At 42.9% G+C, this 15,278-nt stretch overlaps 1 protein-coding gene across 2 annotated transcripts in view; it reads right to left on the minus strand.

Moving 5' to 3' along the window:
- Positions 1 to 15,278, minus strand: part of ABHD4 (abhydrolase domain containing 4, N-acyl phospholipase B) — a 31,071-nt gene that overhangs the window by 4,884 nt on the left and 10,909 nt on the right. Inside the window, exons 2-5 of one of the 2 annotated variants that reach the window (XM_056527538.1) lie at positions 12,594 to 12,795; positions 7,720 to 7,808; positions 3,366 to 3,738; positions 733 to 887 (exon numbers count right to left, since the gene is read on the minus strand). In XM_056527538.1, coding sequence (XP_056383513.1) covers positions 733 to 887; positions 3,366 to 3,738; positions 7,720 to 7,759 — 568 coding nt within the window. In that variant the 5' untranslated portion in view covers positions 7,760 to 7,808; positions 12,594 to 12,795. The remainder of the gene's footprint in view (positions 1 to 732; positions 888 to 3,365; positions 3,739 to 7,719; positions 7,809 to 12,593; positions 12,796 to 15,278) is intronic. The other variant, XM_056527529.1, reaches the window with a different exon arrangement.

A 15,278-nucleotide genomic window follows, 5' to 3' on the forward strand; every position in this document is an offset into this window, starting at 1 on the left:
TGATCACCAGAATGAGCACACACTTAGCATGTTTTCTCCCAGCTCTATGTCATTCATATGACCAGGACGGACTGATAATGTTAGTGTATGGTGCTGTTCTGGTCTCATAGGCACACAACTGGGAGAGAAGCACACGGTTGCATGCTCCTCTCCCTGCTCGTTCTTGTGGTCGGACAGAGTCTGAAAACCCAGACCTGACCACTGACTGACAGGTACAAAATAAAGTCTGCTAGTGCCTTCTATAGGTTATTGCACTATTAGTTGATGCCCACTTAAAGGGGTACTCCATTGGCCAGACTTCCGGCTGCATTCCGTACATTTAGTTCCAAATGCTGTGCGCGCTGCGGGGGTCGGCCATGCCCCCTCCATGTAAGTCTATGGGAGGGGGCGTGTCAGCCGTTACGCCCCCTGCCATGGACTTGCATTGAGTGAGCATGGCCTAGAGGCACGAGGTGGCATGGTTGACCCCCGCAGCTCGAGCACAGCGTTCAGAACTAAATGTTCCAAACGCAGCCGGAAGGCTGGCCAGTTGAGTACCGCTTTAAAAGCCTGGAAGCCTAACTTTTGTTATCAGTAAAACCAGATACACCCATCTAAAGGCAGTGCTGTTTCAGAGCGGTGTTCCTCATCAGCATACAATAGGGTTCGCCTTACTGTGTAACCAGAGATGCCTTCATTATGAAGCAGAGCTTTTCTGGCCTATCTAGAAGATAAAACACAATTTACACTCACCCCATGGTCCTGCTGCTCTGACAACTGCCAAAGGATTGGATCGGCCAAGAACCGCAGCAATGGCTTTCACCCAGGCTGGAGGAGTGCGCACCTCATTGGGGTCTGTAGGTAAAACAGGGAAGCCCCAAGGATCAACAAGAATAAGATGCTTCACTCTGAAAGATAAACCAAACTGGATCAGTAAACATTGGAAACAAAGATGTTAGCAGCACGGCAATCTGTAACTATACACAACATTAGTTTTATCAGAGGATAAGCTTTCTGCAGGTCTCACTATTACCTTTTTCAGTATATTCTTAAAGACATCCAATTAATTAAACAAGTAAATACAGAAAAAGAGCAAACTACTAAAGAACTACAAAAGAGTAAGGCAAAAGGAGCCAACGGCAATGCCACGATCTCCACTGTATACAATGCTCATTGCAGCTGGCTGTCCCTGACATGATCCAAAGTTGTAGAATAAGGTCCCTTCTTAATAGGGGTTATAACCAAATCCTAAAATAACACTTACAAAAGAGGTCACATAAATACACATGTAAATGTCGAGATGGGAGACAAAATAGTGATCATTCGGAGCATGCATGCAATGCCACTAAAGGAAACTACAGCTAGCTTCTCTCATATTGAAATGACAACACATAACAGACTGTATTCACCGACATGGAAGTTAGAAACATGTCAAAAGTGGGTGCTGAGACCCCCAGGATCATTAGAATAAAAAGGGAGAGAGAGTGCCTTTGTTGACAGCTTTTCTCCTTGTCACCTCATAGCAGCCCAGCGCCCAGACGTCAACCGATCAAAACTTCTGACATGTCTTTACGACACAGTAACACTTTAAAGACTAAAAGGGAACCTGTCACTAGTTTCATGAAGTCTGAACCATGGGTAGCATGATACACTGAAAGGCTCCTTTATTAATCTGTCATATAAATCACTACAGGAATGATACAGTAGTTATGAATTAGGCTAGGTATGGGACTCCTAGCCATCGATGAATTGGAGCTCCATTCCTGACCAAAGTTATAACAATGAGACCTCTGAAAACCGTAAAGCCATTCAGAGGGAATCATATAATCCGTATTGGAGCCTGTCTGTGTTTCCTTCAAGCTGGATTCCATAGAACCACTGTGCTCAGTATATGTAATATCTGCTGAAGAATACATATCTGCTTATCTATTTTCTATGTTGGTATTAACCCCTTAAGGACGCAGGACGTAAATGTACGCCCTGGTGAGCCGGTACTTAACGCTCCAGGACGTACATTTACGTCCTAAGCATAACCGCGAGAATTGTCCCATTTTCCCTATTTCACCCCCAAAAAGTGTTAAAAAAAAATATTTTATACACATATTTGGTATCGCCGCGTGCGTAAATATCTGAACTATTAAAATAACATGTCAATGACACCGTACGGTGAACAGCGTGAACGTAAAAAAAAATAGCTGCTTTTTTATAACATTTTATTCCCCAAAAAATTTATAGCTGCTTTTTTATAACATTTTATTCCCCAAAAAATTAATAAAAAATGGATTAAAAGTATTATATCAGCAAATATGGTGTCAATAAAAAGTAGAACACGGCGCAAAAAATTAGCCCTCATACGGAAAAATGCTTAAGTTATAGGTCTTCAATATAGGGGAATTTTAAATGTACTAATTTGGTAAAAAAGTTTGCGATTTTTTTTAAGCGCAACAGTAATAGAAAAGTATGTCATAATGGGTATCATTTTAATCGTATTTACCCAAAGAATAGACAACACATGTCATTTTTACCGTAAATTGTACGGCGTGAAAACGAAACCTTCCAAAATTAGCAAAATTGCCGTTTTCTTTTTAATTTCCCCACACAAATAGTATTTTTTTTGGTTGCGCCATACATTTTATGATATAATGAGTGATGTCATTACAACGGACAACTGGTCGCACAAAAAACAAGCGCTCATACTAGTCTGTGGATGAAAATATTAAAGATTTTTTGAAGGCGAGGAGGAAAAAACGAAAACGTAAAAATTTAAATAATTGAGTCCTTAAAGGGGTACTCCGCCCCTGGCATCTTATCCCCTATCCAAAGGATAGGGGATAAGATGTTAGATCGCTGCGGTCCCGCTGCTGGGGACCCCGGGGATCGCCGCTGCAGCACCCCGCCATCATTACTGCACAGAGCGAGATCGCTCTGCACGTAATGACGGGCGATACAGGGGCCGGAGCAGCGTGACGTCATGGCTCTGCCCCTCATGACATCACGGCCCGTACCCTTAATGCAAATCTATGGCAGGGGGCGTGCCAACCGCTACGCCCCCTCCCATAGACTTGTATTGACGGGGGCGTGCCGTGACGTCAGGAGGGGCGAAGCCGTGACATAACGATGCTCGGGCCCCTGTATTGCCCGTCATTACGTGCAGAGCGATCACGCTCTGCGCAGCAATGATAGCGGGGTGCTGCAGCAGCGATCCTGGGGTCCCCGGCAGCGGGACCCCGACGATCTGACATCTTATCCCCTATCCTTTGGGTAGGGGATAAGATGTCTAGGGGTGGAGTACCCCTTTAAGGCCCAAATGGGCTGAGTCCTTAAGGGGTTGAAGCAAAGTATGTTTTAGTTTATTCAACAAAGACAAGAAGTTCTTTTTCTCTCACCTATCAGGGTATTTAATGGTATAAGATGAAGCTAGGAATCCCCCTAAACTATGGCCCAGAAGAATCATGTCTTTGATTCCCATTTCCAGCCTCCATTGCTCAATTGATGAAACAAATTGTTCTTCTGCCCCTTCTGGATCACCGGGGAAGGTTGGTCGAGAGCTACGTCCAAATCCCAACAAATCAAAGGCATGGAGGGTTCTTCGCGTACTCAGAGGGTCTATGTTCTGAATCCAGAGTCCCACTCCTCCTCCAAATCCATGAACCATCACTAGTGGAGTCTTGTCACGGAGCTCAGGACTCGCTGTCAGTGTCCAGATCTTATTTTGATCAGGTAAGGAGACATAGCGAGCAGAAAATTTGTTCCGGATACCTAAATAAGTGAAAATATGTATATGAATAGTGAAGTAGAATAAAAAAATAATTATAATCTCATATATAATAAACATATTGTTTGTTTGTTTCTGCTTTACCCAGCCAGATGGTAGGATTTATTTATTTTTTGTTTTCCCGATACGGAAAGGGATGGCAAATGGTTAAAATAAGACATCAGCATCGGTTCCCAGTAAAATGGTTGTGTGATCTTGAACTGTGACACTATATCCACTAAACGGAAAACAGACAACAGGACAACCAGAAAAGGTGAAAAGAGCTTGGAGGTTGTCCTTTATCTAAATCAGTGGTCTCAAACTGTGGCCCTCCAGATGTTGCAAAACTTCAACTCCCAGCATGCCCGGACAGCCAACGGCTGTCCGGGCATGCTGGGAGTTGAAGTTTTGCAACATCTGGAGGGCCACAGTTTGAGACCACTGATCTAAATGAAGTAACTTAATAAATATCAACTTGATTAACAATGTCCTACTATTTTCTGTCTACAGCTCCTGTGCAGTTATATGTGTCTCCATGGTAACAGACTACAAATTCCGAGTATAGTCGGAATCTGTGTTACTCCCTGACATTTGCTGCTCTGTTACTATCTGATGGTTAGAAAGATAAGGGGCAGATGAATGGGATGATGACTGCAGAATCGAGCTACACAATAGGGTACCTCGATAAGTTTGTTACCATGGACGTGCATACATTTGCATAGAAGCTGTGTACATGATAAAAAGCCTATTAGGGTAGGTTTACACTGAGGAATTTACTCTAGTAATCCCCCTCACTTATTCCGCCTTGAAAAAAAGCTTCTTTGACTTGAATGATCTTTCCGCCTCTCTGTTCACGCTGAGCAGAATTCTGATGCTGAATTATTTTCCGCCAGTAGATAAAACATGTCTGTTCTTCTGGCGGAATCCACGGGTAAAAGTCTATTAAAGTCAATGGAACTTTATTTTTCCTGACTAAATGAGTTTGAAGTGGAATTGGTTGTAGTACTGATACTCCTCCAGATTTCCTTTTAAAAGTTCTGCATCAAATTCCTCTTCCAATTCCACGCTAATTCTGCTCAGAGCAGAACATTTCCTGACCATTCACTCAACCTCACCAATTCTTCAGCATGAACCTACCTTTAAAGGGAGTCTGTCATCAGTATCATCCGACTAACCTGTTTGTACAGGGTAATAGTGCGGGTGACACTGATTAAAACCATACTTACCAATCCCAAGGCTCCGTTCTTCTGTAATCCCTGGTCTTCTGGATATGGTAATGAGGAGCATGGAGCACAGAGGTATTTCTAAGCCCTCTGTGCATGGTGACATCCAGTATTTTGAAGATCTGTGGGGGCTGGCTTCTTCATAGTCACACCTCCTCACCTTGTCCTGAGCCTGCTATGATGCAGAATGAAGCTCTACTCTGCAACATAATGGTTGTGGCTAATGTGCATGTGGAGGAGAGCCGTTATGCTGCAGAGTAGCGCTCCATTCTGCAGCATAACAGGCTCAGCACAGGGAAAGAAGGCATGACAATGAAGACGACAGCATGCACAGATCTTCCAAACATAGGATGTCACCATGCACAGGGTGCTTTGAAAAGCCTCCTGTGCTCCCAGCACCTCATTACCATATCCAGATGACCAAGGATTACAGAAGAACAAAGCCACGGACAGAAGATCGGTAAGTATGGTTTTCATCAGTGTCACTTGTTCTATTACCTTATACCAACAGGTTAGTGCGGGTGATACTGATGATAGATTCCCTATTTTTTTTAAAAGGATCTAGGATGCACATGGCCTCGTACCTCTTACCTATATTCCTCAGATACGAAGCTCATCAAAGATTGTAGATGTGCACCATGTCTGTTTTCTACCCGAATTCACACTGTTTTCTATCTCCTCTTTTTTATTTTTTTATTTTTTTGAACATGTGCTGCACTCTTCCCCACCCCCTCAGCCCAACCCTATATAAGTAGTAGTTAGCTACACAAGGGCCATTTCTTTCCTAGCAGCCTCCCAGTCTGACGGGAGAACATGGTTAGTGAGCTGTTACACCTTGTTCACACTGGTGTGGTGCTGTGCGGCGTCTGCTGCTGCCGTGGCGCCGTGTCTGCGGGGAGGTGCGACCCATAGACTGGTTTGAGTGGCATTGGGGCTGCTCTACCAGTGGGTCGTTCCCCCTGTGGGCACTGGTGTCGCGGCGCCCAGTGCTACGCCATTTTATGCTAGGGACGTTAGGGACCCACTTTAAATAGGTGGCCTTGACGTGGCGAGTGGGCTTGTACTTTTTGATCAAAAATGTATACTAACAACCTGTTCGTTTTTGATATTATGCTGAGAAGCAATCAGATCATTATACAAGATTGTAGATGTGCACCATGTCTGTTTTCTACCCGAATTCATCAAAGATAAGAACATGTACAAAATGTCCATGTCCAATGTACAAAATAGGCGATAGTAATAGTCTGATGGATTAGGAGATAGCAATATACTGTAATCACACGTGGACCCACAGAAATAAGCAAAGGAGCTAAACAAAAATGTAAAATAATTATTGTGAACCGACTTCAGCTCTGCCTGTGCAGGGTACTTGGAAATATGTATTAGGGCAGCTAGGAATAGCTTTTTGACAAAATATTAAATTAAATCAAAGCAGTGTGCTTGCGCCCATTCACTCTAGCTATCTGGGGGGTGACAGCACTTGGTCCTGCTCAGGTAATTTTAAAGTGGACCTGTCAACATTTAAACAGGAGTAAAAATAAGTTCATGTTTAGATAAGGGATCTTATTAGTCTACCGGGGATACCTTTTTTTTTATCTCAATTGCCATCTCCATTGCTAAGAAGAGCCTTTTTGCTAATATGTAAAAGAGGCACTAGTGCCCAGGGGGCGTTCCCCAGAATAGCAAGGGTCAGACCTTCTCTTATTCATGCCTCCATGTTCACTTGCATATATCTATTCCCCTTTAATTGTCAAACAACAGGCTTATTAACCACAAGGAGGCAAAGAATAAGAGGAGATAGGCTGGCTAGACATGGGCTTTTGCCATGCTGGGAAACACCCTGTTGGCACTTGAGCCTTATTTACACATTAACAAAAAGGCTTCTATATAGGCTTAGGAAAGGACTATGGTGATAAAAAGTGCCCAGAATCAGGACTATGGTGATAAAAAGTGCCCAGAATCAGGACTATGGTGATAAAAAGTGCCCAGAATCAGGACTATGGTGATAAAAAGTGCCCAGAATCTTGTTGAGAAGCTATATCTAACCACTAACTTATTTTAAACGTTGTTTATCTGCTGGCTGATCCATTTTAAAAGGGGTACTCTGATGGAAACTTTTTTTTTTTTTTTTTTTTATCAACTGGTACCAGAAAGTTAAACAGATTTGTAAATTACACCTATTTAAAAATCTTAATCCTTCCAGAACCTATTAGCTGCTCTATACTAGAGAGGAAGTTTTATTTGTTTCTTGAGTTCCTTTCAGTCTGACGACAGTGCTCTCTGCTGACACCTCTGTCTGTATCAGGAACTTTCCAGAGCAAGATAGGTTTGCCATGGAGATTTGCTTGAACTCTGAACAGTTCCTGACATGGACACAGGTGTCAGCAGAGAGCACTGTGGTCAAGAAGGAAATTCAAAAAGAAAAGAACTTCCTGCGGAGAATACAACAGCTGTTAAGTACTGGAAGGATTAATAATTTTAAAAAGTAGTAATTTACACATCTGTTTAACTTTCTGGCAACAGTTGATTTAAAAAAGATAAAAAAATTATCCACCAGAGTACCCCTTTAATACTATAACTACCATTTTAATGGTAGTCTTGGGTGCTTTGTGTGAAGAGGATTTTATAATATCCCATACAATGAATATGGCTGCTGCAACAATGCACCTCCGGGACCAAGCTGCAGTGTAACCCTGAGTGAACATGGTCTATGAGAAGTATAGGCTCATTGGTTACGTACAGTAACTAATAATGGTTACATACATTGAAGAATCCTGGACTCCACAGCTTTTAACTGAGACATGGAGGTTGGGCACCAAGAAGGGATCCAGCCAGTTAACCAACTCTGAGACCTGTACCAAACAAAAGAATAGGAAATAAGTAGATGTGTAAATATAAGCAGGCACATAACATTGGATGAATATTTTATCTCCCACTGTTTAGAAAATATGGTTTACTTTACTAATGTGAAGGGCAGATATGTAACCAGTACGTACATTGTGAGTGACCTGAGACACCCAGGTACTATCATATTACTCTCATAAAACAGGAAAGGACTCAAACAAGTAATTCTGACAAGCAAGTCACACTCGGAATAGGAGTTCCTCCTATCTGTTGAGATCCATATTCTTCTCCATTGTGCGCTGTATTAAAGGGAACGGATCACCTAGATTTCTTTTAATGATTAGAACCAGATAGTGAAACATGTTCTTTTTTTCCAATCTTGTTCTATTTTCTGATGGCGGTGGCCTTGCCCGATTTGTTTTTAAGGCTAGGATTACATATGTCCGGTATCTTTTCCCTCCGGCGCTGTATAAAACGTGCTATAGAGAAACTGGTGTTAGAACTGATCCCATTCATCTGATTGCGACAGATCACATTCAAACGGTGTCACAGTTTGAACGCCAGATAGTTGAACTCGTCGGACCAGCACCACATCTTGCTGCGTTCCCCTGTCCGGCGTCCAGAAACATTAAATGCCAGATGCCACGCAACTGATGCACGTTGTCATCAGTTATGGCAAGCCGGGTCACGATTTAGGCTGAGTTCACGTATGCCTGACATACAGTACAGACAAAAAGTTTGGACACAGCTTCTCATTCAGAGTTTTCTTTATTTTCATGACTATGAAAATTGTAGATTCCCACTGAAGGCATCAAAACTATGAATTAACACATGTGGAATTATAGACATAACAAAAAAGTGTGAAAATATGTCATATTCTAGGCTCTAGCCACGTTTTGCTTTGATTACCGCTTTGCACACTCTTGGCATTCTCTTTATGAGCTTCAAGAGGTAGTCACCTGAAATGGTCTTCCAACAGTCTTAAAGGGGTATTCCGACCCTGGCATCTTATCCCCTATCCAAAGGATAGGGGATAAGATGTTAGATCGCCGCGGTCCCGCTGCTGGGCACCCCGCCATCATTACTGCACAGTGCGTAATGACGGGCGATAAAGGGGCCGGAGCAGCGTGACGTCATGGCTCCACCCCTCATGACATCACGGCCCGTCCCCTTAATGCAAGTCTATGGCAGGGGACGTGACGACCGCCACGCCCCCTTCCCATAGACTTGTATTGACGCGGGCCGTGACGTCACGAGGGGCGGAGCCGTGACGTAACGATGCTCCAGCCCCTGTATTGCCCGTCATTATGTGCAGAGCGATCTCGCACTACGCAGTAATGATAGCGGGGTGCTGCAGCAGCAATCCCCGGGGTCCCCAGCAGCGGGACCCCGGCGATCTGACATCTTATCCCCTATCCTTTGGATAGGGGATAATATGTCTAGTGGCGGAATACCCCTTTAAAGGAGTTCCCAGAGAATGCTTAGCACTTGTTGGCCCTTTTGCCTTCCCTCTGCGGTCCAGCTCACCCCAAAACATCTCGATTGGGTTCAGGTCCGGTGACTATGGAGGCCAGGTCATCTGGCACAGCACCCCATCACTCTCCTTCTTGGTCAAATAGCCCTTACACAGCCTGGAGGTGTGTTTGGGGTCATTGTCCTGTTGAAAAATAAATGATGTTCCAACTAAACGCAAACCGGATGGAATAGCATGCCGCTGCAAGATGCTGTGGTAGCCATGCTGGTTCAGTATGCCTTCAATTTTGAATAAATGAGCACACCGACAGCTCACCTTCACCCACAGCACCTGTGCACGGATCCGGCCAACAGCGTCTCCAGCCCAATAGGTATGGAAAGAAAAACAGATGATCCAGCCCAGTAGTGCAGATAAAAGCAGGTTTTCTTTATTGGGTCAAAAACAGACAGGAACTCTGAACGCCGACGTGTTTTGGACCTATGCACGGTCCTTAGTCATGGCATACAAGATTATAAAAATACACACATTATATATAAAATCTTAAGGTCATGTGACCATTCATTAGCATGATGAGAAAAAGCTGGAAAACCTGGAATGGATCTTACATTGGACATCAAAAAACTACCTATTATAAAACCATCAGACTTCTTCTATTTTTGTTTACTCAATTTTTTCTGAATTATTATATATATTATCATATTGTATTTTTTGTTATTATTATCTATTGTTCTTAGAAAATAGACACTATTGCTTGTATGTTTGTTTAAAGATGGGCTAGACAGTTAAATAGAAAGAAAAAAAAACTATGGACACCCTAAATAGATTCGTACTACATTGCTCCCATGTCCAATCTTAACAGGATAGAATTACCGTATATACTCGAGTATAAGCCGACCCGAGTATAAGCCGAGGCCCCTAATTTCAACCCAAAATCCCAGGAAAAGTTATTGACTCGAGTATAAGCCTAGGGTGGGAAATACATCATCCCCCCCCCCTGTCATCATCCAGACCCCCGTCATTAACATCCTCATCATCATCACCGCCTGTCATCATCCAGACCCTCATCATCATCACCTGTCATCATCCCCTTGTCATCATCCCACACCCTCCCCTTCATCATCCCCTTGTCATCATCCCCACCCCCCCTTCATCATCCTCTTGTCATCATCCGCCCTCAGTGGTTTTCAACCTGCGGACCTCCAGAGGTTTCAAAACTACAACTCCCAGCAAGCCCGGGCAGCCTTCGGCTGTCCGGGCTTGCTGGGAGTTGTAGTTTTGAAACCTCTGGAGGTCCGCAGGTTGAAGACCACTGCGGCCTTCGACATCATCCAGCCCCCTCTCACCCCCTTTAGTTCTGTACAGTACTCGCCTCCACTCGGCGCTGGTCCGGTGCTGCGGGGCTGTCCGGAGAGGAGGTCGTCCGGTGGGATAGTGGTTCCGGGCTGCTATCTTCACTGGGGGCGCCTCTTCTCCGCGCTTCGGGCCCAGAATAGAGGCGTTGCCTTGACGATGACGCAGAAGTACGTTGGTAATGAACGTACCTCTGCGTCGTCGTCAAGGCAATGTGACTATTCTGGGGCCGGGCCCGAAGCGCTTAGAAGAGGCCTCCCCGGTGAAGATAGCAGCCTGGAACCACTATCCCACCGGACGATCTCCTCACCGGACAGTCCTGCAGCACCGGACCAGCGCCGAGCGGAGGAGAGTACTGTACAGAACTAAAGGGGGTGAGGGGGCTGGATGATGTCGAAGGCCGCAGTGGTCTTCAACCTGCGGACCTCCGGAGGTTTCAAAACTACAACTTCCAGCAAGCCCGGACAGCCGATGGCTGCCCGGGCTTGCTGGGAGTTGTAGTTTTGAAACCTTTCGAGGTCCGCAGGTTGAAGACCACTGCGGGTGGAGCGTTCACTCGAGTATAAGCCGAGGGGGGTGTTTTCAGCACGAAAAATCGTGCTGAAAAACTCGGCTTATACTCGAGTATATACGGTAGGTCTTGCCATAGATTTATACCTAGCGGTTGACGTGTGTCCAGTTGAAATATCCAAAAAGACTCACGATTAAAGAGGGCCCTGCGATGATCTCCTCCTCTGGTATGTCGATGTACTTTTTCTATTCTCATCACTCTCAAGGAACCTACATCCCCTCCATGGACGTCTCTAAAGTGCCGTGATAGAGAGGACACATTAAAGTTAAGTCCCTTGGTGTCCGAAATGTGTCTTCTAATATGGCACTTGAGAGCGTTCATAGTACAGCCTACATACTGTATTTTACACTTTAGACATGTTGCAGATATCTCTACATGTTTGCAAGTGATGCATTGTTTATGTCCACATTTCCAGCTCCCTGGGAAGTTCAACCATGTAGGTTTTATCTTATTTTTACTAGGGTCCACAAAATGACTTGGTGACAACTGGGATCCCAAAGAGGGTCCCCGTTTAGCTACAGCCTGTATGGAATGTACCTGAAAATTTCAATTTCAATTTTGAATAAATCCCCAACAGTGTCACCAGCAAAGCACCCCCACACCATCACACCTCCTCCTCCACACCAGCACACCTGTGAAGTGAAAACCATTTCAGGTGACTACCTCTCGAATCTCAACAAGAGAATGCCAAGAGTGTGCAAAGCAGTAATCAAAGCAAAAGGTGGCTACTTTGAAGAACCTAGAATGACATATTTTCACACTTTTTTGTTATGTATATAATTCCACGTGTTAATTCATAGTTTTGATGCCCTCAATGTGAATCTACAATTTTCATAGTCATGAAAATAAAGAAAACTCTGAATGAGAAGGTGTGTCCAAACTTTTGGTCTGTACTGGATGTGATCCAAACCCAACAGAGAGTTATTCTTTAGAGCAAGCCCTGTGGACATAGACAACAACAGACTAGAGGGGACCATATCGACTTCACTGAATGTTTTTTTAGGTATGTACTGTGACCTGTTAAAAGGGGGATGGTGCAGGAAGGGGCGGGGGATGAGAAGCACCTATCGTGAATGTTCTGGTCCTGTCTTATTTATACACTGGGGTCACCTTTTACTGTTATGGTATCTGCCATGATAAAGAAAGGGGCTGTAATATTTTCTTTACAAAACAAGAAGTGGCTTATTGTTAGGGTTATTTTATAATATAGAATGCAAAATGGAAAATTAGAAGAAGTATGTTTAACATCAAAACCTGATTCTGATGACATATTGCCTCTGAAGCTGTACGTTCATAAAATAGTTTTAACTGTAATTCCCATTAAATGCCTTCGTTTTATAGGGAAAAAGTAAGCCTTATTTCTAATACTGGAAAATCTCATGCTTACTACTCACTTACCTTCCCCTACTTCATGACACTATCCTCAATTACTCAGTCATACAAGGTTGTTCCTCTCAAGACCAGCACATTTATCTGAAATCCTTTGTGCTGCTGTTAAGATCCTACCCTCTGCTCTACAAGGTTGCTCTACCCAGCCCAATGCACAGATATTCAGGAGACGAAGGAATAAGATAGGTGCTATGGACATAGTCAAAGGCGCCTGAAAGAAAAAGAGAGGAAAGAGAAAAGTAAAATGGAATGAAACTGCGCCATCAAGACAGTGATCCCATTAAGGCCATGTTCGCGTGGCGGGATTTCTGAGCGTAATCCAGTGGAAAAATTCTGCATGGAAATTCCACTGCAGCAGAATCCCACTGTTTTCACACAACAAAATTTCCATGCAGAAATTGACATTTCAGCAGAATCTGCTCAAAAATGCATTGCTGTCTATGAAAATGGCACAGTCTACCGAATTTACGCCGCCGTGTGAACATAGCCTAATACTAAACTACTACCTTACGGCCCAATGACATATATTGAGGTATCAAATTTTACAACAAATTAACCCGAGGGGGTTAAACAATCTCTCAATTCTATGTCACACAAATAGGAATAAAACTAAACCTTTATTAAACTAAATATCATGTGTGAGGAACAAAAGTATTTCAAAACACAACTCCACTGACATCCTGGTGTCAGTGAATGAACTACAAGGCAAGGATGGGTCAACTCAGTTATCGGATCTAACTATAAGGCTATGTGAGCCCTAATTTCTTAGGTGGTCCTCAGTATTAAACTGGGTTATGCGCTTTAGGTGTCCAAAGGGCTTGGAGGGTACAATGATCCCTTCTAACCACTTATGTATATAATGTTCATTGATCCTAAAACCCACAAGGGGTTCCTGGGGGACCCCAGCAGATAGCTACCCACTCCTTGCTGTGCACCGCAGGAGTGGGCTATTTGTTTTATTTGTATTTATTTCCAGCAATTGGAGTTAGACTTAAGATGTAGTCGAGCTGCTATTTAAAATACAAAACTGTCACACCCCAACATGTTTCACCACTTCTGTGGCTTCATCAGGGAGACAACTGACAGCAATGAGTGTCAGTGCTAAATGAGCCCTTTTATATGCTCGTCTCTAACTAACCAACATGATCAGCCAGTAATCATGCCTCTGACTGTGGTCCAATCAACCTCATCCTCTCATGCATACCTCCACCAATGTTAATACTCTCAGATCCAACCTGTGTTCAATGTGAGAAAGATACCGCCTTACTCACCTGTATTCATCCGGTTCCCAGCATCTGACATGGCACCTCATCTTGATCCTCCGCGGTCACGTGATCCACTGCTGTCATGTGAGCGTCGCTTGTAAACAAAACATTTGCGGCCGCACTAGTTCTTGTGGGCGCATGCGTATTGATGTATTCCCCATTCTGAGGTTTATTATACACTGCATGACAACTATTCATTATACAAATGGGAGTGTTAGAAATAAAAGAGATATATATATATATATATATATATATATATATATATATATATATATATGCTTCTATGCGTGAATAATTAAAAATGAATTGTGACAAATGTGGAATAAAATGAAATAGAATAGATGTGTGTAATGATTAGAAATGAATTGTGATGAATGTGAAATAAAATGAAATAGAATAAATGTGTATAATAAAAAAAAAAGTGTATAATAAAAATATAGTGCACTTGATCAAGTGTAAGAATTTGTGCGTGGTCTTATATCATACCACTAATCTTATTTATTAGTGCCTTAAGATAAATTAAGAATGAATGAATTAATAAATAATTTTCAAAACCAATATATAATTCTCAGAGCAATATATCAATATATTATCACACCATATCTTATATATATCTATATATTATGTTATGCACGTTGCAGTGTACATCCATTTTTTGTTCAGTTAATGTTTATTTATATGATCATATAGTTTGTCTTATCTAATACAGATATATAATCTTAAAAAGAAATGTCATGTATTAATGTTTTCATTTATATATTTCCTATCTGTCTCCATTCCAGGTATTAAATTCTGAAGGCGGGATATTTATTCCACATTTGTCACAATTCATTTTTAATTATTCACGCATAGAAGCATATATATATATATATATATATATATATATATATATATATCTTTTATTTCTAACACTCCCATTTGTATAATGAATAGTTGTCATGCAGTGTATAATAAACCTCAGAATGGGAAATACATCAATACGCATGCGCCCACAAGAACTAGTGCGGCCGCGAATGTTTTGTTTACAAGCGACGCTCATATGACAGCAGTGGATCACGTGACCGCGGAGGATGCGGCAGTTCACGTGATCGAGATTACGTGCTATTTCAGACACTGGGAACCGGATGAATACAGGTGAGTAAGGCAGTATCTCCCTCTCCTTGAACACAGGTTGGTTCTGAGAGTATTAGCAAGGAGTGGCTAACTGCACCACCGCGACCACCGATTGGCCCATGAAATATCAGCACTGAATGGTCAGCCGCTCACTGTGGCATCTGACGACACCTAAGGTTCTATAATTTGATTGGCTGATGGCTGTAATGACGAGTATAACAGATTAACATTGGTGGAGGTATGCATGAGAGGATGAGGTTGATTGGACCACAGTCAGAGGCATGATTACTGGCTGACCATGCTGGTTAGTTAGAGA

The sequence above is a fragment of the Hyla sarda genome, chromosome 1 (assembly GCF_029499605.1).
Source record: "Hyla sarda isolate aHylSar1 chromosome 1, aHylSar1.hap1, whole genome shotgun sequence".
Classification (NCBI taxonomy): domain Eukaryota; kingdom Metazoa; phylum Chordata; class Amphibia; order Anura; family Hylidae; genus Hyla; species Hyla sarda.